This window comes from Histomonas meleagridis, assembly GCF_020186115.1.
Source record: "Histomonas meleagridis strain 2922-C6/04-10x chromosome Unknown contig_32, whole genome shotgun sequence".
Taxonomy (NCBI): Eukaryota; Parabasalia; order Tritrichomonadida; family Dientamoebidae; genus Histomonas; species Histomonas meleagridis.
Genome location: NW_027150863.1, coordinates 126016 through 149865, shown reverse-complemented (window position 1 = coordinate 149865; position 23850 = coordinate 126016). Strand labels below are relative to the sequence as shown.

The 23850-nt window shown below is 29.3% G+C and overlaps 6 protein-coding genes across 6 annotated transcripts; 3 read left to right on the top strand and 3 right to left on the bottom strand.

Moving 5' to 3' along the window:
• Window positions 1–4148: 4148 nt before the first annotated feature.
• GO595_005097 (nuclear cap-binding protein subunit 1) lies at window positions 4149–6371 on the bottom strand (the record flags this gene model as incomplete). Its single annotated transcript, XM_067918303.1, has 1 exon — window positions 4149–6371. The coding sequence occupies one exon, from the start codon at window positions 6369–6371 to the stop codon at window positions 4149–4151; it is 2223 nt and encodes a 740-aa protein (XP_067774647.1).
• A 133-nt stretch (window positions 6372–6504) lies between these two features.
• On the top strand, window positions 6505–7146 carry GO595_005096 (uncharacterized protein; the record flags this gene model as incomplete). The annotated part of the gene is made up of 1 exon (XM_067918302.1): window positions 6505–7146. One exon carries the CDS (start codon window positions 6505–6507, stop codon window positions 7144–7146), a length of 642 nt encoding a protein of 213 aa, XP_067774646.1.
• A 2665-nt stretch (window positions 7147–9811) lies between these two features.
• Window positions 9812–11332, bottom strand: GO595_005095 (Poly(A) polymerase beta; the record flags this gene model as incomplete). Its single annotated transcript, XM_067918301.1, has 1 exon — window positions 9812–11332. One exon carries the CDS (start codon window positions 11330–11332, stop codon window positions 9812–9814), a length of 1521 nt encoding a protein of 506 aa, XP_067774645.1.
• A 673-nt stretch (window positions 11333–12005) lies between these two features.
• On the top strand, window positions 12006–14432 carry GO595_005094 (uncharacterized protein; the record flags this gene model as incomplete). The annotated part of the gene is made up of 1 exon (XM_067918298.1): window positions 12006–14432. The coding sequence occupies one exon, from the start codon at window positions 12006–12008 to the stop codon at window positions 14430–14432; it is 2427 nt and encodes an 808-aa protein (XP_067774644.1).
• Window positions 14433–15523: 1091 nt separating this feature from the next.
• On the bottom strand, window positions 15524–16246 carry GO595_005093 (linker histone H1 and H5 family protein; the record flags this gene model as incomplete). The annotated part of the gene is made up of 1 exon (XM_067918297.1): window positions 15524–16246. The coding sequence occupies one exon, from the start codon at window positions 16244–16246 to the stop codon at window positions 15524–15526; it is 723 nt and encodes a 240-aa protein (XP_067774643.1).
• A 4184-nt stretch (window positions 16247–20430) lies between these two features.
• On the top strand, window positions 20431–21903 carry GO595_005092 (glucosidase 2 subunit beta; the record flags this gene model as incomplete). The annotated part of the gene is made up of 1 exon (XM_067918296.1): window positions 20431–21903. The coding sequence occupies one exon, from the start codon at window positions 20431–20433 to the stop codon at window positions 21901–21903; it is 1473 nt and encodes a 490-aa protein (XP_067774642.1).
• Window positions 21904–23850: the final 1947 nt, after the last annotated feature.

Sequence of the window (23850 nt, the reverse complement as noted above, 5' to 3'; positions counted from 1 at the left end):
AAGTTTTTTTTTTAAAGGCAATGGAATATCAGGAGGCAAATTACTTTTAATACTTTTTACCCCAAAATTTACCTCGCTTTTTATTACTGTTTCATTATTTTGATTTGTAATATTTTCATTATTTTTTGTTGAATTTTGTTGATTTTGCGTAACGTTTGAAGAAAACACAGGCGTAGTCAAAACGTTTTGTTGTTGGACTTCTTGTTTTGGAGGCTCAGCTCTATGTGGTAAAGTTCGTAAGAACTCATCTGTCATTTTTCGTGCAGCTTCTTGTGAAGCTCTAATTTGCGCTTGCTTATTTAATTGATTTTTATTTTGTTGTTGATTTGTATTAAATCTTCTTTTTTTAATTGGCGTAATATTATTTGGAATTGTTAATGGCACAATTTTGTTTTGTTGCTGTTGTTGTTGCTGTTGTGTTTGTTGTTGTGTATCAATACTTTTAGCAGGAAAAACAATGTTGTTCCATACTGGTATTTGTGTGTATTGTTGTTGAGGCTTTTGTTCTTGTTGCTGTAACTTATTATCTGTTTTAAAATTCTTTTTACGTGAAATATTTCGTTTTTGTTGAATCTTTTGATGCATTATTCTTTCGAGTTGTGCAACTCTTTGAAGTAATTCATTACTTGGCTTATATTCTTGTTGATTATTTTTGTTTTCTTTTCTGTTTTGTTGTTCTATATTTATATCATTTAAAAATATTTGGAATTGATAATCATTTAATATATAAAATGGAAATTTTCTAATATCAGAATCAAAATAAAGTTGAAATTTACCTGTAAGAAATTCATTACTTATATTTTGTTTTGTTTGAAATAATTTTAATAAAAAATTCTTTCGTGTAGTTATACCAAATTGATTAATATAATTAAATAATGATAAACATTCTATATTAGTTAAATCATCATTAATTTTTTCATTATGATTTTGTAGTTTTAAGATTTCTGATATTTGAAATATTTTTGAAATTAAATTATTATGAATTTGTAATTCTATAATTTGATCTGATTCAATTTCATATGTATTTGATATTCCACATGAAACATATTCTTTAGGAATATTTAATTGTAAAGAAATTGTTATTTGAGTTGCTGAATTTATCATTGAAATTAATTTTGTACTAAAATAATATACTTCGTCAGTAGTCTTACTCATTAATCCGGTTTTAGAATGAAATACATTTGGTAAATATTTAATTAATGAAAATCCAAAATCGGAAATAGTTTTTAGAAGTTGTTTAATTTCATATTTTGTCCAAAATGGAATTTTATAACTATTCTCAAAATTGTTTAATATAAGTTGTGATTTCATTTCAAATATAATTCGTTCAATTCGTTGTTGATCATAAATCATTGGATGTGTAAAGTTCATTAATGATTCCAATATTTTAATATCAACTTCGGAATTTATACAAATTTGTTGTAGAATAGTTTCATTAAAAATAAGTTTAAAATTTGTTATTATCAAATTTGTTTCAATTTTTTTAAGAATTTTTTCCGCAGAATTAAAAATATGTTTCTTAAGACTTTTAATTCCAGAAAAATCAATTGAAAAATAATTTTTTAATGGTTTTAACCATTGACTTTTATCACTACATAATAAAATTTGTAAATTATAATTTTGTGAAATAGATAATAATTTATATAATAATAATGGATAAGAAGAAATATTTAATGGATTAATAGCTCTAAATAATGAAATTAATAAACATGTTTCAAGTGATGATTGATTATTATAACCATTTAATTTTAATGATTTTAATGTGTTATTTGTTATATCGAAAATAGTTTCTTCTTCATTTGTAATTCCATTAAATGATTTATAATCAAAAAATTCTTCTTCGATAATGAAATCAGTATAATTAAATTCATTATCATTAATGTTTAATTGTTTTGGAGGATCAACAGAGAAAATTGGTTTGTTATATATGTTTCGTGAACATATTTGTTCAGATAAAATTCGATGTTCAATTGTTCCATATGAAATTAATCGATAACAATTTGGAATTTCAGTATCAAAAGAAAACACAAAATCATTTTCTTTTGGTATTTCATTTGTTAATATTACATTTCCTTCAAATGTTTCATGATAATATTTTGTTGATATATAATTAAGTTTACAAAACTCTTCAAATAATATCAAAAGTTTTTTCGATGAACTATGTATATAAATTTTAGTTGTAATTTGTTTAATTAATTTATATAAATATAAAAATTTCGTGGATAATAATATAAAAAGTTGTGAACGTGGAATTGACTGAAATAATTTCTCAATCCCTTCAACTAATAATGGATGATTTATAATTTTCATTTTGTCATTTGTACATTTTTGATATAAAATTAATTGTTCATCTGAAAGATTTAAAAAAATATGTTTTGTTTTTGGAATCGTTAATTCAAAAACAAGATTCGGTTTCTCTATTAATGGTTGTAAAACATTAAATGAAGAAATACTTATATCATTTGCTAGGAAAACTTTCTGATTAGAATGAAGTGAATATATTAAATTGTATTTTTTGCTGTTGGCACTTTTTATGGCGTCACTTTTGTCTGCAACTACAACATCGAATTGTTCATCAAGAAAGAAAAGATAATCTTGATATAAGGTATAATAATCTGTAATTATAACCATAGAATTCGGTATTTGATATTGGCGTTTGACAGATCGACAAAAATCATCACCAAAATAACATGTATGAATGACATTTCTTTCTTGTAAAGAAAATGACCATTTCTCAATTTCAGTGGGTAAAGAAACAATAATTATTCGACCGTTAAATGCTGCAATACAATCAAATACATCAAAATAATCTCCCATAAAAAGACAGCTTTTCTCAGAACTAAACACATTATAAAGAAACTTAAAGCCATTAGTTGGTTCTATTGGAAGCTCTTTTGGCGTTGGCATTCGTTCATTAAAATTTGTAATTAAAGCTGAAAGATTTTGGTTTATGGGACTATCAAAAGCAAATAAGTTAAAATCATTGTATGAATACCTGAAGAGATAATTATTTTCAATTTTTGCGATAACTTCAATCTTCGAAAGAGATGTATTTTGAATTGGCTTAGATATGGTTGAAAGAAATTCACTTTCATCTTGTTTCGTGTTGAACGTGTTTATTTCTCGTATGAAATTGGGAAAAGTTGTTATTTTTGATGTATCAATCCATTTAGCAAATTGTTTATGCGATGTATTTGTTAACGAACAAAGAAATTCTGTATCTTTTGCAGGCTCTTTTCTAGAAAAGTATACCTTGTAAATCAACAAATCATTTTTGGAATCACTTGTAATTTCGGAATTTTGAGGTTGAAAAGGTTGTTCTGTAATGTCTGGTGGATTTGAATTTTGTGGAAAACTTTGTTGGTTAATTGTATTTGATGGTTGATCAAAATTTAGTTGTATACTTTTATTAACACCATGAATTGGTACATTTTTTAAAAGTATATTTTTGTCAGCGTTTGGTCCAAGGTTCGAAAAAGGCTGAAATTGAGCATTTTGTTGAGAACTTGTTTGAATGCTCTGATGGATACTTTGTGTCGAATTGTTTGTAAAATTTATTAGTTGTTTTTCTTTGTTTCCATCAGATTCCATTTCCTGCATCAAACAAAGTTTGAAAACAACAAAAGATTCATCGTTTTTATGGACGATGAAATCTTTTCAATTGAAAACGATCAACACAAAACATGTCAAATCATGCTGAAAAAGTGAAAACTGATCAATAAGATTTTTCCATGATTTTGAGTTTCATTAGAACTTTTGCTTTCAGATACAAAACGAAAAGGGATAACATTTTTACTAAATTTTCATCAGCCTATGAAAAACATTTATAGTTTTGTACTTTATCCTAATTTGATTAAAATCAAATTTGTAAATGATATGTTTTTCTAATCAAGAATTTAGAAAAACAATATCTAATGGTTTAATTTTTCTTATTTTTACCTTAATTAAAAATGATGTCCGATTAGACAGATTTTTATTTTTTCTATTTTGAACAATCTACACAAAACTGTCATTTTTGAATGTTAACGATATTTAAACTGTTGGCAGAAATTTTAAGAGTGAAAAATGTCTCAAATTGAATGCAATTAACAATGGCAAATTTTGTAATTTCATGACAAAAACGATAAAACTTCATTTAAAATTTCACTTTATTTTGCCAAAATCATTGACTTTACCAGTTCCACAAATTCTTCTTTTGCCTTTTTCTCGGTCATCATTATGTTAATTTTTTCATATATTTCCTCTAACACGTTATAATACTGTCTTCCCAATTCAGCCAAGTTACCCAAGAAGAACTTCTTTGCGACCACTGTCATTTCCATTTTATTAAAGTAATCGCAAGCAGATTCGATTATATTAAACAACAAATCCTTTGCCTCATCGAATTTTTTTTCTTCCACTTTCATTGCCAAGCACGTATCCAATATCACGTAAAAGCTTGGCCAATTATTATAATTTGACAATGGGTTAACTTTTATATCGAAATAATAATTCAAGACAGATTTGATTGTTACGAATTTTGTTAATATCATATATACCATTATTTCTTGATATACAGGTTGGAAGTCGGAGTAAAATTCCGCAGTAGCTTTAACTAATAATTGGACTTTCCAATCAGCATCATACGCCTCTTTAATTACAATCGAAAACTTTTCGATCAGATTTATAGTTCTATCAGGTACACCATCAGCTGCATTATATATGTTGGTAATAAGGAATTGTAATGCTTCATATTCACCAAATATACCAACAAGTTCTTTATATTCTTTATCGACAACTTCAACTGTGTCTTCTAATTTCTTCCTAAGTTGTTTGGAACGTAAATCATAATCACTACCTTCATCACCATATATGAAATTAAGTTTTCTTCCTTTCGGAAATATCGATTGGAATTCTTGGATATCATTAATAAATGAATTTTCATGACTAATGTTATATAATTGATTTATGATATCTTTCAAAAACATAAAACGTAAATCATTCTCAGCAAGTTGTAAGAAAAATTGCCACTTACTCCAACACCATGAGAATTCGAAACATGAAATAAAATGCACAAAGAAGTTAATGAGTCTTCGATATAAACCTGTGTCAAGTTTGGTGATGTTTGATACAATTTGTAGTATAATCGGTGAGAAATACATTTGGATGATCGAAAATGGCCAATTCTTACAAAAGTCAACAAGATTTAAATATAAAAGAACATGAAAACATGTAGGATAATATGGAGTTGGTATCTTAAGAATATCACTAACAATGACTGTGTTAAATAATTGAACGACAAATATCAATGGAGATTGTTCATTATCTGGAAATCGTAACGATTTATAGTTCAAGAGCATTGGTAAGGCAATCATTTGGGCGGCCGTTAAGTTCGCATCATTCCCAAAAAACACTAAAATGTCATCAGCTATGTCGGAGATGATCGGATTAGGTCCACTTTCGATGTGTTCACTACGCAAAAAGACTAATGGTAATGGCGCAAGATCTTCTTCACCAAAATTGAATGTGATCTCAGGTAAATCAATCGGAGTGATCGGACTATTAGAAAATAGCTCAATGTATGAGTCACTTAATAAATGTAATTCTTCGGAATTTAGAAGAGTGTCAAGAAATGAATTATTATTATCTTTCATGGGTGAAAGATTTAGTATGAAATTGGGTGGACGTCTTTGAATATAGGATTTAATGTTATCAATGACTTTTTCTTTGGTATCAGGAGAAACAGGACCCATCTTAATCGCCATTAAAAGTGATCGAGAAATGGATTCAGCTCGACATAGTGAAGAAGAAGGTATAATGTCTGAAATAGATTCAAGAAGTTTGTCAAAGGACTCTGTAGTAATAATTTTGAAATATGCTAATGATCCAATAAATCTTAATAATAGCTTGAAAACTCGGAAGTAATCGTTAGTAAAGGCTTCTTGAAGTTTCGCTGGTATAGTGCTGGTAACTAAATCATTTTGTAAGTTATTTGCAAATTGTGTGATATAACAACTGACTAAAGCAGCAAGACATTCAACTTGAGGAGACATACGGACAGCAGATTCAATAAATACGTCAAAGAGAATTTCTGTGTGTTCCGAAAAATCATTAAATAATTCACCCGCCATTTGTTTAATCTCTTGGCAACCAAATCGTGATGATGGATTGCAAACTCGAACAAGCTTTTCAGCTATCTGTCTAGCAATTTTGATGTTCTCTGGAGAATAATGTTTTGAAAAAGGAAGTTCGATATTTGCATCAATAACATGACGCTTTGGAGTTATATATTGAACTTCAACTGGTTCAGGTTCAGGTTCTTCACTGTGTTGGATCTCTCGGCCAAATTCATCTTGTAGTGGCTGCGCTGGGATTTCCTGTTTTTCCTCCATTTGGTTGAGTGCTATTAAACGGTTTACACTACACAACCATTTTAATGGGGCACTCCTTGGAGAACGTTAATACCCAAAGAAGCCAACTTCACTTTTGGCAATATATTCAATCGATATTTGGTCAAAATTCCAAATGCCAAGAAAGAAAGCAACTTCAACTACCAAAACGTCAACAACCCAAAAGAAAACAAAACCAAAGAAACCTATTCCAATCGAAGACTTTAAAAAAGATGAAAGTGTTAAAGATGGAATCAATGATTTAATGTCTCTTCCAGTTGAACTTATTCAAAAAGAATTGATCAAAAGAAACTATCACCAAGGAATGGTAGATGCTATGCCCAAATGGTTTCTAGTTGGGGTTCTTCGTAATGAAACTCAATTTGAACGCAATAAAAAACCTATTTTTGATGATGACGCTCAAACATTACTTAATCAAGAAGAAGAACATAAAGAAGAAGAAACTCAAAATGAACCAAATACTGATTTTTCTGTTGATCCAAATGAATTTATTAATCCAGAACAAGAACAAAAGCCTCAAACAAACATACCTCATTTCCATATGTTTGGAATGAGTAAAAAATATGCTGACGTTCCTCCTGTTAGTAATAATGGAATGAAAAGAGATCACATATATGAACTCCTCGAATACGGAATTTCACTTTCTGTTATTACAAATTTACCACAGCAAGTTGCACAAGCTATTACTGCAGACTTTAATGCAAACAAACCAGTGCCACAGATCATAATAACACATATTCCAAGTAATTTCGAATAAGTAAAACAAATATTTAATAATTTTTTTTAATATGAGAAAAACGAAAATAATTTCATTTGGTAGAGAATAAGTTTTTTCAAATGATAAAATAAATTTTTTGGGTTATATTTATAAGATATTTAATAATTTTTTTTTAAAAAAATGGAACAAATATTTTGGAAGCAAAAATTGTTTACATTATAAGTTTTTGATTAGCAATCTTTGATATTTTTTAAGTTTTATGGAAAACAAACTTGAATATTTCTAAAATGTTCATTTCTTCATTTGCTTTTAACCAAGTGAATTAGATTTTTAAGACGTAGTTTATTTATATATATATATATATATATATATATTATGAAAACTTTTTGTTGTTATTTGTGTTTGATAATTTTTCACAATAAAAAATTTTAATAAACATTACATAAATAATATTTTATTAAATTATTGGTTTGAGTTTTGAAAAGAACTCAGTAATCTGATGATTTCTTGATAGCCATTTGCAGATGCATACATAAATGCTGTTTCAAATAAATTAAACATATTCCAAATCTTCAATTAAAACCATAAACCAATAAGATAAATTCTAAATAAATAAAATATATATTCTTTGCATTTATATCAATTCCTTCTTTTGTGATAAGTAATTTTATAACATCGACATTTCCATTTTGAGATGCTTTTATTAATGCTGTTGCAAATTCTTTGAATAAATTCCGAAAATTACTTTTTAATAATAAATCACCAAAATAAAACCTAAATAATCTAAATAAATATCTTCAGCATTTACCTCTATTTCTTCTTGTTCAAGAAGTAATTTAACTATTTCTGTTTTCCCATTTCTAGAAGCTTTCATAAGTGCCGTTTCACATAAAATGAAAAAATTCCAAATATTATTTTGAAATCCAAAATCATTAAAACAAATTTTAAACAAAACAAATAAATATTTTTAGCATTAATATCAATTCCATTTTGATCAAGAAGTAATTTAACTATTTCTTTATTACCCACTTCAGATGCGAAAATTAATGCTGTATCAAACAAAATGAAAAAATTCCAAAAATTATTATCAAATCGAAAATTATACAGAAAAACATTAAACAAAATCAAAAAATATCTTTAGCATCAATATCGATACCGTTTTGTTCAAGAACAAATTTAACAAGTTCAATATTTTCTGATTTAGTTGCAGAAACAAGAATATCTTTTGGAGGCTTATTTCCTTCAAGAAAATATTTAATTAAATATAAGTTACCAATTCTTGCTGATTTATTCATAATTGAATAACTTATTTTAAATTTTTCTTTTTCCAAAAAAGAAAGAACTTTATAGTTATGGTATAAAACACATTTTTCACCTAATTCAATTAAATTTAATTCGGCAATTTGATTTTCATAAAGATAATGAAATATTTTATTTCGATGGAATTCAATTGCCGCTTCATAAGAACCATCAAAAGATGAATTATTTTGTTCACATAAATGAAATATTTCGACATTTCCACCAGCAACAGCATATTTACCAGTGTTTTTCATGTTAGATCCATTTAACATTAAGAATTTAAAACAATTAATTGCGCCAAAAAATGCAGCATAATCAATTAATGTTACATTATTCTGATTTATAAATGAACATCGTTCATAAAGTGATGGCTCAATTCTTTGATTAAATGCAAAGTTCTGTTGTGATGTTAAATCTTGAAGTTTTTCAATTTTATCATTCCGAATTATTTGTGCAATTTCATTTGGATTAATTCCATTATAAACATATTCTTTATGAAGCTTCCAATTATCTTCTTTAAGTTCATTAATTTTCCTAAAAAATTTATTACTAAATTCACTACATTTTAATTTATTAATATCTGTATCTGATAAACGATGTGCAAAATATAATGAACGCATTAAAATAGAATTCCCAACAATTTTGGAATCAATAAAATTTTGTTCAAGCATTTTTTCTAAAAGATAAAATGATTCATTTTCCCAAACAAGAAGAAGAAATTTCGTAAATGCTTCGATGATTTTAATCCCTCCTTTTTGTTCAAATAATTTTAAGAAATTAAAATATATTTCATAATTATTCATAGTATGTGAAAATGAAAAATATAATAAATTACTAAGAAGTAAATTAAAAGAAAGTGGGTAATTTGTATCAATCAAATTTGTAATTGATTCAATAGATTCTATGATATTTTCTTCATTTAAATTCCATGTTATTTCTTGTAATGTTTTTAGATACTGTATAATTTTATTATCTATTTCAATGCTCATGAATCATCAAAATTTTTGGAATATTTTAATAATTATGTCAATTTCTTTATTCACAAAATGACAAATATTCTGAATTTTTAAATCAGTCATTTTATAAAATTTTATAAAAAACAAATCATGAAATAAAACAAATATCAAGACTTATACTTATCATTTTTTTCTTAACTTAAAAATCTTTTTTGGCGTCATTATATCTGATTTTTGTAATTAATATGTTTTAATCAATTTTCACTTTTTTTCGATAAGAAAGATAAGACCTAATACATAATATTAATTTCCATTTTTATTTTTTATTAATTATTTATATGAATTCATTCCTATTTCTGAAAGTAAATCGAATTCTTTTTCTCGTAAAATAAACGTATGCATTTTTGAAAAAACATTTTGAGTACTTTATAAACATTTTACATTAACCGCTATTTTTTCTTAGTTTTTGGCTTCTTTACTTCTGGTCTTTTTCCATCAGGGAACACGAACAAAGGTATATCTTTTCTTTGTATTACCACGGGGACCGTTAACATTTGGGGATGTTTTTCTTTAACCAGGTTCAAATCCCTTAAGAAGTTCTTAGTCTGTTCATCAATGTTAACAGTTTCGCCATGAGGCAACTTCTTGAAACCCATTGCGATGAAGAAAGAACCAGCGAATTCTTTTCCATCTGCGCCAGGTGTTTCGAACGCCTTTGGGTAAGTAGCTGCGTATTCGATTTTATCATTTTCTTCTAATAATATCGACAACTTCTTAATCCGCGATTCGACTACTCCTTCCCAAGCTAAAAATCGTTCTTTAGTATCCGCTGATATTTTTATTTGTAAATACCATTTATATTTAGTAAAGAAATTCGACGGCGCAATCAATAAACTCCATTTTTTACCTTTCATGATGATAGAGTTTGTGATTTTAAAGCCGCGCTTAAATTCTTCAGTCATTCGCATTCGTGTTGATTTGGTAGCACTACGAAGACTATTAATACATGGATATGCAGGAGTTATGATCGGCATTAAATCATTTGATGTGGAGGCATCCCATGATGGAAGTAAGCCAATGTTAGGAGTGTTAATGTAAATGGGACGTGGCCACTTCCACTCAGATAACTCATAAAAAAACATAGAGATTAATGTGGCTGGCGCTGCTTCAGGATATCGCTCAATAATAAACGCCGATAAAAGTGCACAGTTGACACCCCCCAAATAACCGTAGACGTTCCCATAGATCGCGCGTGAGCGAGACCAAAGTCGGATGAAGCGAAGGAGGATACGAAACGCTTGTTTGTTGGGTACAAGTTCAAGCATCATATCATTAGTACGAACGCCATTAATTGAATTGACAGCTTGTTGATCAAGATTATTTAAAAGAGTATCATCTGATAAATCAATGTCACCTGGAACATTGTCCATGTCAACATGCGCAAATGAAAGATCAATATCTACGGTATCAAAGGTCATGGTAATAATTGGAACAAAGGCTCCTTCGATCTTTTGAATATCTTGGACTTTCGGTGATGACGATAAAAGATCATAAAAAATACTAAAAAAATGTGTACGATTAACATAACGTGGAGTGATACATAAAACATCAATATCTGAGTTTTGATTACATACACCAAGACGATATGAACCAAAGTGGAAAAGCTGTGATTGAACTGGTGAACCGTCAATTTCTGTAGGAAGTCCGAGCTTGATACATGTTTGACGAGTAAACTCATTTGCAATTTCTTGAAGTTCTTGTAATACAACAGCGCGTTGTTCAGAGCGCTCTTGTGTTTCATAACATGTTTTTTGAAGAAATTTTAATAATCTTTTACTTGCTTCGATTTCAAGATTAGTAGGTGGGTCTGTATTAACAGGCTGATGTGCAGGAATAAGAGCTGATATGATGGGGGGATTACTTTCTTCTGTTTCATTTGTCTGAGCAGCCTCATTTAGGCCATCGTCCATTTCTTTTGGTCAAAAAGTTGATATTGTGAACTTTATTTATCGTTCTACAAAAAAATATGTATAACTTCATCATTAAATGTGCGGTGTATCAATTTCTATATATTATAACGAAGAAATTTAATACACAGTTAGGTGCCTTGTTATTTTATATACATTCGAAAATTTTTATTATATGTATAAATATCGAAAATGAACTTATAACATTTTAAACCAAAAAAACATTAAATGTTCAGGGCACAGTGAAAGAAAATTGTTAATTCAGAAATTGTTAATCTTTTTTTTCTTGTTTTATCGTTGGAAGCACCAAAATACCGAAATTCAGAACATAGTTCGACCACCTAAATTGAAATTATCGTTGGTTGAAAATTCAATACAGTTTAAGCAATCCCACACTTTATATGAAAAAGTGGATAGGATGTGGGCCCAACAATATAAAATAAAAATATTTCCAAATATAAAATATAACTGTCAATTATTTTGTAGAATATTATAATAAAATGTAAGTTTGATAATATTATTTTTAGAATTATGATCAATCACATTTAAACGCCATGATATTTTATTTTTTCGTTACAACGATAAATAACGGATAATTATAATTTTTGCGAGGGTGATAAAGCTTTTTCAATAGCAAATGTTTGAGCAAAGATTTCGGTTTCATTTTTGAGCTTGGATGTTTCTTGTTTTTGCGCTTCTGTGTGCAAATGTTTCATCACAGCCTGTGAACATAATAGAAGTAATTTCTAAATTAATCAACGGCGGATACACTGTTGGTGAATTCTTCAATGCGACTGGATTGACTAATTTTCAACAATGTATTGAAAACTTTACTTCCATAATTTCACCTACATTTGATGTTTCATCTCTCGTTAATATAGATTCTCCTTTATCGCTCATTTTACCAATGTTTCCAGATTCAATTACTGGTACCATAGACATATCATTATTACAGGATGCTCTTCAGCCTGTAATGCCTGGAATATTTTCTGTTGCATATGATATATTCGGTCTAATGAATTGGGATTTATCACTTCTAGGCCAATTAAACGCCACTTTATCAACCTACCATTTTTCATTACAACAAATTCTCGAATCAGTTAATCTTGATACAGTTTATATTTCACAAGTATATCCTGTATTGATCAAAATACTAAAATCAAGTCAAACATCATGGACAGAAGTATATCAAGCACTTGGAGGCAGCTCGTATGTCGAAAACTATCAAAGCTTTTATGGTTCTCTTCTTAGTTTAACCTCAGCTTATAATGATCAAAACATGTCAATCACCAACATCCTAATGCCTGTCATAACTGGTGTTAACTGGGTCAGCGATCTCATCGACTTATTCAACACTACATTCCTTAATGTTTATGATCTTGTTCGCGGTCCACTATCTAAAGCCGCCGACATTGAGAACTCTCCAATTGCAGGAAGAATGCACTACCTTGAGGACTTAGCTGTTACATTGTATAACAATACTCATCTTGTGACTTTATACAATTTCCTTGCGACTTTCTCAATTAATATAAATACTACAGAGATTGAATTCATTTCTAACTATTACATCATTCCAATTGCCCAAGCATTTGCCACGGGGCACCCCAACATCAAATCCCTTCTTCTTGGCTTTGGCTGCAATGAAACTGAAGTCAACTTTGCCCTTAAGTTAATTGAGATGTGCACATCAGCTGAGTATAATGTCATTGATGCCTTTTCATATTATGCGCAGTATTCACAAAATCAAACACTCATCATGATCAGTAATGCACTTCGAATGATTAACCAAAGCTTGAGCACATTCTCATTATCAACAAACATCTTAAGTCTTCTTTCCCTTACTTCTTTATTCGGAAATGACATTGGGCCAAATATTGCAGCTGCAATCTGTGGAACAATATATCAAATTACAGATCGCAACGCATCTGTGTTTGATTACCCAATAATTCAAATGATATCACAGTTACTAAACACAACAATGATAAACGAAGATGAATTCAAAGATATGCTTCAAATGTTAACATTACCATTTTTTGCACAAACACCATTAATCAACCTGCTTAATGTACTCAACATTTCTCCTGAAACAATTTATGTCATTTATGGACTTATAACACAATTGCAAACGCAAACAGTCAATGAAGTAATTATTAATAACATGAACACCACGATTGAGTTTGGTGGTCAATCATTTCCACTCGGAAGTGTCATTGATATGTTCATCAAGTCCATCAGCACCAACATTGTGTTTTATACACAAAGTCTTCAGACCTTCTTTGAGCGATGGTATCTTGACAACTTATATCAATTCATCTCTGAAAAGATCATCAACGTATTCACATTATTGCAACATGATTTTACTATTTCTCAATTACTTGATCCAATTAATCCATATCTTGATGAAGCATTATTCTTATTAATACCACCACTTCAACGAATTCTTATGAATGGAACCATTAATGATGTCTTTAGTGCAATACCAAATACATTTTGTGATATCTCAGCTACATTAACTAATATTTCTAATGCTGCATGTTTATCACTTCCAAACATCATTGATTGCATAGTATTTTTACCATCAGCTAATGTATCTATTTATCATGTATTACCACTTCCATATATTTATAATGTATCACTTCAATTACAATCAAATGCAATACAACAAAGCATTACATTAAATGATATCTCAGCAGTTGGTATTGAAGTTCCATCGAATCTCGTTCAATCTGTAAATGATATCTCCAATTTCATGTCTGTCCCATCTAAGCCATTCATTGTCAAAGCAATGACTTCTGTGTTACCTTCGCAAGCACGTGCACTTGACCCAATACTCGGAAGTATTAACACGGCGGCAATATCAGCATACAATGGACAGGAAGTAGACTTAACATTCCCAGATAACTCAGTGCAATATGACTACGGAGATGACTTCGGCGGTGACGAACAACAAAGTGGTTACAGCGCTAGCGATAAGAGAATATTCTTAAGCGTAGGAGCTATAGCTGGAATCGCATGCTCTGCTGTGGTAATATTGGCTGTAATCATTGTGCTGATCGTGTTTAGCGCAAAGAAAACGAAAAAAGAATCATCACAAGAGCCGTGAGAAAGAATCGAAACTGCGAAACTTAAATAAATAAACTCATGAAATGTGAAATTTGCAACGCGAAATGGTTTAATGCATTTGTAAATGTTTATAAATTATGCTAATGAAAATGTAACTGATGCAATAACATTAATGGAATCTAATAGATCTTAAGAAGCAAATTATATCACTTTTCTGCACATAATTATTTCGGAGTTAGGAATTGTAATTAGATAATTATGTCAATGATAATGTATATGATTCAAAGTTCTTGGATTAAAATTAATTTGAGGTATTTTAGTTCTTAAGTTGTTGTTTACATCTTTATCACTTTTTCGTAAATAATTCATTGGCAGTAAAGTACGTTTAAAAAATCGAAAATGGATATCCAAAAAAATATTGAAGAAATTCTACAGAATATAGAAAAAACAAGGAAAAACTTCGATAAGTGGTATGCAAAACAAGTGGAAATAATCCATCAAACGAAAAAAGAGGCGCAACAAGTTAAATCTGATCATGCTATGAAAATAAAAGAAAATCAAGATATGCAAAACAAGATAATCAAGGAAATCAATCAAATAAAGACACAAGAACAAATCAATCTCGAGACGGCCAAAGCTATTCAACAAGAACAAAATCAAATCAAAAAAGAAATAGAAATAATTCCAAAAGATTTTGACTATCTGGAAAACAAAATCTTCCTTTTGAAAACCAAAAAGCAGCGTTTAATTCAAGAGCAAAACAAAACAGAAGAAGGTATTAATTCGATTCAAGATGAATTGAATGCATATCAAGTACTGTACGGTATTATATTCAACATAGAAGGAAAGGGCATTCGTATTACTTTTACAGAATCAAACCAACAAATCATAATTTCAAAAGATGAAAATAATTATTATCGAATAACCGAAGCTCCACCAGCAATTGCACACAAAAAAGGAGAACTAGAAAATATACTTAACCAAAATGGAGATATTAGATCATTCCTTGCATCTATTAGATCATATCTTTTTTAATTTTTGTATTTAAAAGAAATTTAGAATCATTTTTTATTGCTTCACATGAAGTTTATTTTTAATTTAAAAATATAATTTGTAAATGATTAAACTGGTTTATTCGTAACTGATTTTCTTTGAAACACGACCAGATTGTGTAACGATTTCTTTTTGTACAGGTTCTTTTGCTTTTACAACTTTCTTCTTTTCTTTTTTCTCTTGTCTGACAATCTTCTTCCTCTTTACTGTCTTCTCTGGTGCAATAGTCTTTAAGCCGAGTGCTGTGAATGCGTATGAACCTTTCTTTGCTTTTAAAAGCTTCTTTTCCTTAAGAGATTCAAGTGTTTTCTTCGTTCTCTTTGGAATGAATTGGGGTAATCCTTCGTCCATATAGTCAGTTAGATACTGTTTAACCTTAATAAAACTAATATACTTATTATCGTCTGTCATAAGATTAAAGATAGCTTCTGATACCCAGCGACTATAAAGTCCCATATCGCGAGAGACAGCTGCCTTCTTAGTTGTCTTCTTTTCCTTCTTTGTTTTGGTATCCTTCTTAGTTACCTTCTTTGTTTTCTTATCAACATTTTTCTTGGTTTCTCGTTTAGCTGGCTTTGTAGCCTTCTTGACCATCTTCTTTGTGGCTTCCTTTTTGGTGGTTGATTTCTTTGTTGTTGACTTCTTTGTGACAACTTTTTTAACTGATTTCTTCTTTGTATCAGTGGTAGTTTTCTTTGTTCGTGTTTTCTTAGTTACTGTGTTTTTTGGTTTCTTTTCAACCTTTGATTTTTCTTCCTTTTCTTCCTTTTTGGCTTGTTCTTTCTCTGCTTTTTCAGGCATTTTAGTGAACCAAGTTTTGGCGCCTTTTTTGGCTCAATTTTCCCGCCAAAATCATTGAAAAAGTTGTAATTTTTGTAACACTAAAACGACAAAATTCCATTTTGTATTATGTCAGTTTGAGACATTCATTTTTGAAAACTATCAAAGTATTGAAAAAAAATTCTTAGTAAGTTATTTGAACCCAAGAACAATTTTTGATTAATTTTTATGTATTGCCTTATTGGTATAAGTTGTATTTGTTGTTGTTTTTTGAAAATGTTTTAAGATATTTCTCAATCATTTTAATCTTCTTCTTAACTATTTTGACAAAGCATATTAAGTAATGCTTGCGATTCTTCATATAGTTCGATAGATGGATGATCCTTAAGAGATTCAAGTGCTAATATAATTATATTCATTTCATCTTCATTTTTAACATCAAAAGAAATATAAAATCGAATAATTTGGAAAATAGAAACAGCGAAACTTTCATCGAAAATATTATCTTCCGTAATAACATTAATTATATTATAACTTTTTAATGTTTCTAAATAATTAAAAGGAAATGTTGTACAAAAAACAGCAATTGCACTTATAGCTTCTTTTTTTATTTTATAACTTCCGTTTGAAGCAATTTCAACAATTATATTTATAATGTTTTTCTCTTCGAGTTCTCCGAATATTAAATCTAATGAATTACAATTACTAAATTTTGCAATTGCTTTAGAAATCCTAATTCCAGTAATAATCACATTTTCGATATTACTTTGAAATGATAAAGTTGCAATAAAAAGAAATTCATTGATGTTTTCATCGCTTAAAAAATTAATTAAATATAAAAATGCAGATGAAAAACTCGTTTTAAGATCTGAATCTTCACCACTAAAAATGGCATATGAATACTTAATTAATGGGATGCCTAAGTCGTGACATAGTTGTGGAGAAAATTTGAAAATGTTTCGGAATGATTTCATGAGATTTGAAATGACGAATGAGTCATTGCTATTAAAGACATTATAAATAAGTTCAATAAATTCCGGCTCATTGTATAGTGAATTACATAATAATTCGGCGTTAATTTTCGATAAATCAAAAATAATATTTGTGATTTCATCAATGAATTTTCGGTTGTATGAATTGGCAATTAAAGGACGAATCCCAATGTCATCTAAAAATGATGTCATGCCAGGTTCTCCTGTATTTTGGATGATTTGTCGAATCCACTTAAAGGATATTGGAATTATTTTCCCGAGTATACCAAATATATGAAGTGAGATGAGAGCTTGTGCGTTGTTAGGGATTATGGATTCAATAAATAAATGTGACTCATTATAATGATTTATGAAATATGAAATAAATATATTAAGAAAATCAATGTCAAATGCTGGGAATGGGAATCCAAATAGTTCTTGAAAGAAAGTAATTGGTGAAATTTCTCTTTTAATCATTTCCAAAAAAAATTTATCAACTTCAAAAATTTGTTGTTTCCATATATCACGACTAACATCAAGCACGTCCTCCGACTCTTTGGTCAAAAGGTCGATTTTTTGGGCTTGAGATACAATAACCAATTTTTTGTAATTCGTAAAAATGAAAAGTAATCACCCAAATTTTATTACCAACCCAAAGGGCAATAAGAATATCCTTCAGCACATGAAAAAAGTTTATCGTAATTTAATATTTAATTTGCAAAAAATTGGTTAAACATGTATAATAGATTAATTTGGTAGAATTTAAATCAGAAATATTTTACTAAAAATTATTTGTTATGTGGATAGGTTGGAGCTTGTTTCTTTCGAGCTTCTTGAACGGACGGACCTTTTAGGGGACCCGACCATATTTCTTTTCAATGTTTTGTTTTCTTTTTGATCGTTTTCATAGTTGTCTTCAATTTTAATGTTTTCAAACATTTTGTCGATTTCCTCTTTTGTAATTGATACTTTATGTCTAGCAGATTGCGAAATTAATTTTTGCTTCATAACAGCAATATTTCTGTTAAATTGTAGATGAACGGATTCAATATCTTTCTGAAGTTTTTCGATCTGAATTTTTGTGTTTTCTTCAAATTTAGAATTTAAAATTTTCTTCTTTTCTTCATATCTATTTTGTATTTCATTCTGAAGATCTCTAAGCTTAATAGCTTTTTGTTGATTTGATTCTTGCACGATCTCCTCGGCAAGTTCATAATTAGAGAATGATACTTGAGCCTGGGCTTCTAATAATAGGGCATTACATTTTGGAATTCCTCTTTTGGCGCAAAGTTCCAGATTTCTTGCGAGCTCTGCTGATAACTGAATTAGGTCAGCAGAATGAAGTGCCTGTGATTGAATTTTTTTGGCATTATAATTTGATCTGATCTGATAAACTTTTTGTGTACATTCGCTTGATAGATGGCGAGCCTCATCTAGTGTTTCTTGCTTGATAAATTCATATAAATTTTTCCGGCTTTGTTTATTTGCTGCTTGAGAATTGCTTGCTTGATTTTTAAGGAATTTAATACTTTCATCTATCTCTCTAGTTTTTGCAAAATTGTTTTCCTTGATTGCTTTTTGACGCTCGGCTCGAAGAACACTGATTTCTTTCTCAAAGCCCCCGGCCTGCATTCTAAACGGATAAAGCCGAAAATAAACTATTTAAAAAATCCATTCAAGAGCATCATAGTAAAATCGATTATCCTGCTTTTCTATAATTATATTATATATTTTTATCTAAAAATAATATCGTTTTTGTATACTATCTAAATATGTTTAAATGACTCATAAAGTATAAATTAATTTTCTTCACCCTTTATCTTTAGATTAAAAAATTTGATTTATAGCTATGTTTGTGGGATTTAGGTTATCTAACCATAAGACAAATTTTCATTTTGATATATTTGGAATATGTGTGAATAGAAACTTTATTTTTAATAGCCTTTCCCTTATACATATTTAGTAATATAAATAAATAATAAAAACAACTCTGAATCATAATTAAATCTATCACAACAATCACAAACGTCAAGTTATCTATGCAAAATTGAACAGCCAAGTGTAAGAACATCTACCTTCTGATGTACCAGGTCTTCTTAGTCGATCAGAACAATTACTTTATCCATTAAACTTATTCAATATTATCATTTTTTTATTATTCTTATTTTAAAAATGTGGTATCAAAACACATATAAATATAGACTTTTCCTAATTTAATTATCTGAATGAACTTTCCTATTAAGGTCGTATGCTTTTCATACTCCTCTATAAATTAAAATAATTTGAAATAACAATAAACCTCATTTCTTCTAACCGTCAAGAAAAATCTAACGAAAATGTTACAATCTTCGGCCTTTAGCAAATCCCCAGTTATACGGCAAATGTCCACCATAAAGTCTAAGTCACAGGGCACTTATATAACACGTGCAGATAAAAGAGGACATTCATCCAAGCAAATTGAAAGATATCAAGAAACCATTAAACAGCTTGAAAAAGAAAACAGAAGGCTAAAACTGACAATTGATAACATTCAAGATTCTGAAACAAGTGAAAAATCCAGAAATGATTTTTATCAAGAATTAATTCAAGATCTTGATGAAATTTCAAAAAGAATAAACCAAAGAATGTTCAATATTTCTCAATGTGAAACAAGGCTAAATTTATTTTCTCAAGATATTTACAAACCAGTTGCTAATAAGCAAAATCATGTTCAAAAGAAAGACCTTTTAGCAGAGAATAAAACATTAACAAGTGTGGCATTATCACAAGAAAGGCGCATGATTATTTTGAAATTGAAGCTTCGAGCTTATCATGACCATCGTGATTTGGAAAAACTTCGAAATACTATAACCCAATCAAAAGAAGGAAATCAAAATATTCATGGGGAAAACGACTTATCAGAAACAACAGTTAGAACACAGATCAGTAATTTCAAGCATTCAATCAAAAGAGAAAAAGAAAGAATTAAATATCTTTCAAGAAAAGATATAAAATTACAGGAAGCAGCTGTGGTAATCCAAAAAACATGGAGAGGCTTTTCTTATCGGAAGAAAAATATTGTTTCTTAATCTCATAAATTGTTTGTTAATAAATTTTGTTGTTAGTTATATAGCACACTTCAAAAACTTGTTTTTTTATCTCTAATTTTTTTTAAAGCTTTATGCGAAATAAGCGATGTTATTTTGTATCTGAACAAATAGGAAACATCCCTGTCACTTTTATGAGACCAAACAAATGCTTTTGGTTTTGTTGGAATCATTTGTTTTTTCGATTGCAATTCATGGAATTGATCAAGATTTACAACAAAAATATAATTTAGCGATTGATGAAAACAAAGGTACTTTCACATGCTTTGATAATTCAAAGGTAATTCCACTTTCCAAGCTAAATGATAACTACAGAGATTGTGACGATGGATCAGATGAACCAGAAACACAAGAAGGAAATTTACCAAATTTTTATTGTCAAAATGATGGGTATATTCCATATTATATCTCAAGATGGAGTGTTAATGATGGATTATGTGATTGTTGTGATGGATCAGATGAACTTCACAATCCTCATGCTAACTGTTCCAATACGTGTTCTAGCCTTGAAGCTGAAAGACAAAAATTACTCAAAGAATTAACAGATTCATATAACCGCGGTATCAAGGAATCAAACAAACTTAAAGCAAAAGGAGAAAGTCAAGAATCTTCACATCTTAAGCAAAAAGAGTCCATTCAATCCAAAATCTCATTACTTAGATCTCAAATACAACAACTTGAAACTCTTAAAAAAGAACAAGTACCTCAAACCCCACCACCTGCTCCAACCTCCGATAATTCAGACAGTCCTGATGAAGATGATGAAGAAGAACCACATAACGAAGATTACAGTTCAGACGAAGAAAACGCATATTCAGAAGAAGGAAGTGAACAAACAGAAGTTACTGAAGACGAAAGTGAACAAACTGAAACCAAATCCGAAAAAGTGACAGACGAAGAAGAAAATGAAAACAAAAACGAAAGTGAAGAAGCCACAGAAGAAGAAAGTGAGCAAACCGAAACTAATGATGAAGAAGCTACAGAAGAAGTTACAGAAGAACCAAATGAGCAAAACAATGAAAAGCCAAAAGAAAGCGAAGTAACAACAACAGCGCCAAACACGAAATCTTTTTCGTTCCGTGATTTCCTTATCAAGCTTTGGCAAATCACGTTCTTTATTGACTCTGCCGATGTTCCAACACCAGAGAACGAGCTTACACGTCAATACGACAAGCAAATATCAGCACTTCGTTCACGTTTACAAGATCTTGAACGCGAAGAACGTGACCTTAATGACAAAGGGAAAGTGTATGAGAAAGGAGTTTCGCCGCAATTCTACACGCTTTATGATAAAGAATTTACAAATGGGAATGTTAAGATGCGCTTCATGAATTACATTGAACAAGATCATACGAAACTCGGCAACTTCCATAGTTATGAAAACGGAACAATGAAATATGAAAATGGCCAATATTGCTGGCAGACAGGAAGAGGAAGAAAATCTGATGTTGTTCTTATGTGTTGGAGTGAGAATAAGTTGTTGAGTACTGTTGAGATGAGTCAATGTGAGTATAGAGTAATATTCGCAACTCCGGCAGCTTGTAACGAACAGTCAACAAAGAGTTTGTATAATATGACTGTGGACAAGTTAATGGAGTTAAAGGAAATAATTGGATTCTAAAGATAACATTTTTTAGTTGGATAATTTCAATAAGAAAATAAATAAATTAATATTTTTGACTTTTTTAAGTGTTGTTATTAAAAGTGATTCTTATTTTATGATGTCGAGTCCACTAAGGGATAATTTCGAAATGAGTTTCTCATAATAAATAAATATACCCCATTCATATTATAATTTAAGAATTCACAAATCGTAAATCACTAAAAATGTATATAAGTAAAAGGTGTTTTATGGATAATATGGATAATACGGAATTCACTTTAATATGAAAAAATTAGATTGTTTAAAAAAAAAATAAAACTTTGACTAATAAGAATTTTTACATACCAATAGCTATGCAATTTCGCATTTTCTATTTTTGTTTTCCTGATTCACATTATTCGCAGGTTGAGGATTTTTGATTTCATTTTCTTTCGCAGTATAGCACTTTTCGATAATCTATTCAAATAACACATCGACGCCTACGCCTGTTAAAGCACTTGTTTTGATGTATTCTACAGCATGTATTTCCCGGGCCATTTTAACTCCCTCTTCATGCGTTACTTCATTACCAACGGTTAAATAACACTTATTAGCACATAAGAAAATGGTTGGATTATTAACATCTTTCGTTATTTCGCCATAAAAATCTTTGATTCTATCAGTAACACAGTATTGATTTACACAGTATTCTCAACTATCCATGTGATTTCAGATACTAAATTTCAATTAAATGTATGTAAAAATAATCCATGAAGGTTTTATTTTTATCCCCAACAAAAAATGTGTTAATTGATCAAACATTTAATGATAATGACCTTGTTTAAAATACAAAATTTGGAAAAAGTTTCACCAAAACATTTAAATTCGATTAAAACATAGATTCTTAAAAAAAATTATAATGATATAAAATGATTCAATTCATATGAAATTACTCTGATACAAATTAATGTGAACATGGGAAATGAAATAGAACGGAACTCTCTAAGAATGATATCGAGAGATACAAACAAAAAAATTAATGAAATTCCATAACTTGCTATTTCAAAAGAACAAAAATAACAAGCACAACAATTCTCGTTTTTCCTTATATGCTTTTGAATTTGAAAAATTCAAATGTCACTATGCTGAATTTGTTAATTTCAAATATTTTAATAATTCATTTTGCTAAATTTGGAAATCTTTTTATTATAAATACACCATCAGAATCCAATTGGATTCATTGAATATTGGCGCATCATTTTTTGGATTAATAAAGAAATATTCTCGAACAAAAATGTTATTTTGGTGTATTAAAAAATAAAATGTTTATTTCACATCACATTTCAGTTTCTTTCCTGAACAATTCCTATAGGAAATTGCAAATATCATTTTTCTTTTTTATATTCCGAAAGAAGTGGAGTGTCACGTGTTGGAGTAATGGTTGAGTATGTCTTCTTTGTTTCATCATCTTTCTTTTCTGGGAATGGATTTTTAGTACGATAATATAGATTAAAAGCGCAAAATATTGTTAAAATAACATAAACTATCCAAGCAGCGAAACAAACTTTTGCATTTTCTTTTGAGTCATGCTTGAAATGTCCTATATTTCCTTGTTTATCAATCATGAAAAGAATTGAAAGAATTCCTAAGAAGAAGAAAGCCCAAATGCCAATAAAAATCCAACAAATTGCGCAACATTTCCCGCAAAAGAATCGAAAACAGCAATTGTCGCAGGCCATTTGACTGGCTTTTGAACGTTAAAAGCAAGAGGTTAAAATAAACGCCATCCATTCATTTTTTGAGATAAAAGTCAGCTAACAACCGAGTTTTTTGTGAAGAAAATAGCGGGATCGCACAAAATTGATAAAATTCACTCAAAAATGGTTGTTTTTAACGTCCTCTATCGTGTTTATGTCGAGTAAAATATTCGATTTTTATTAATTACTTTACATAAAAGTAACCTTGAAACAAAATGAGTGGGGAGAT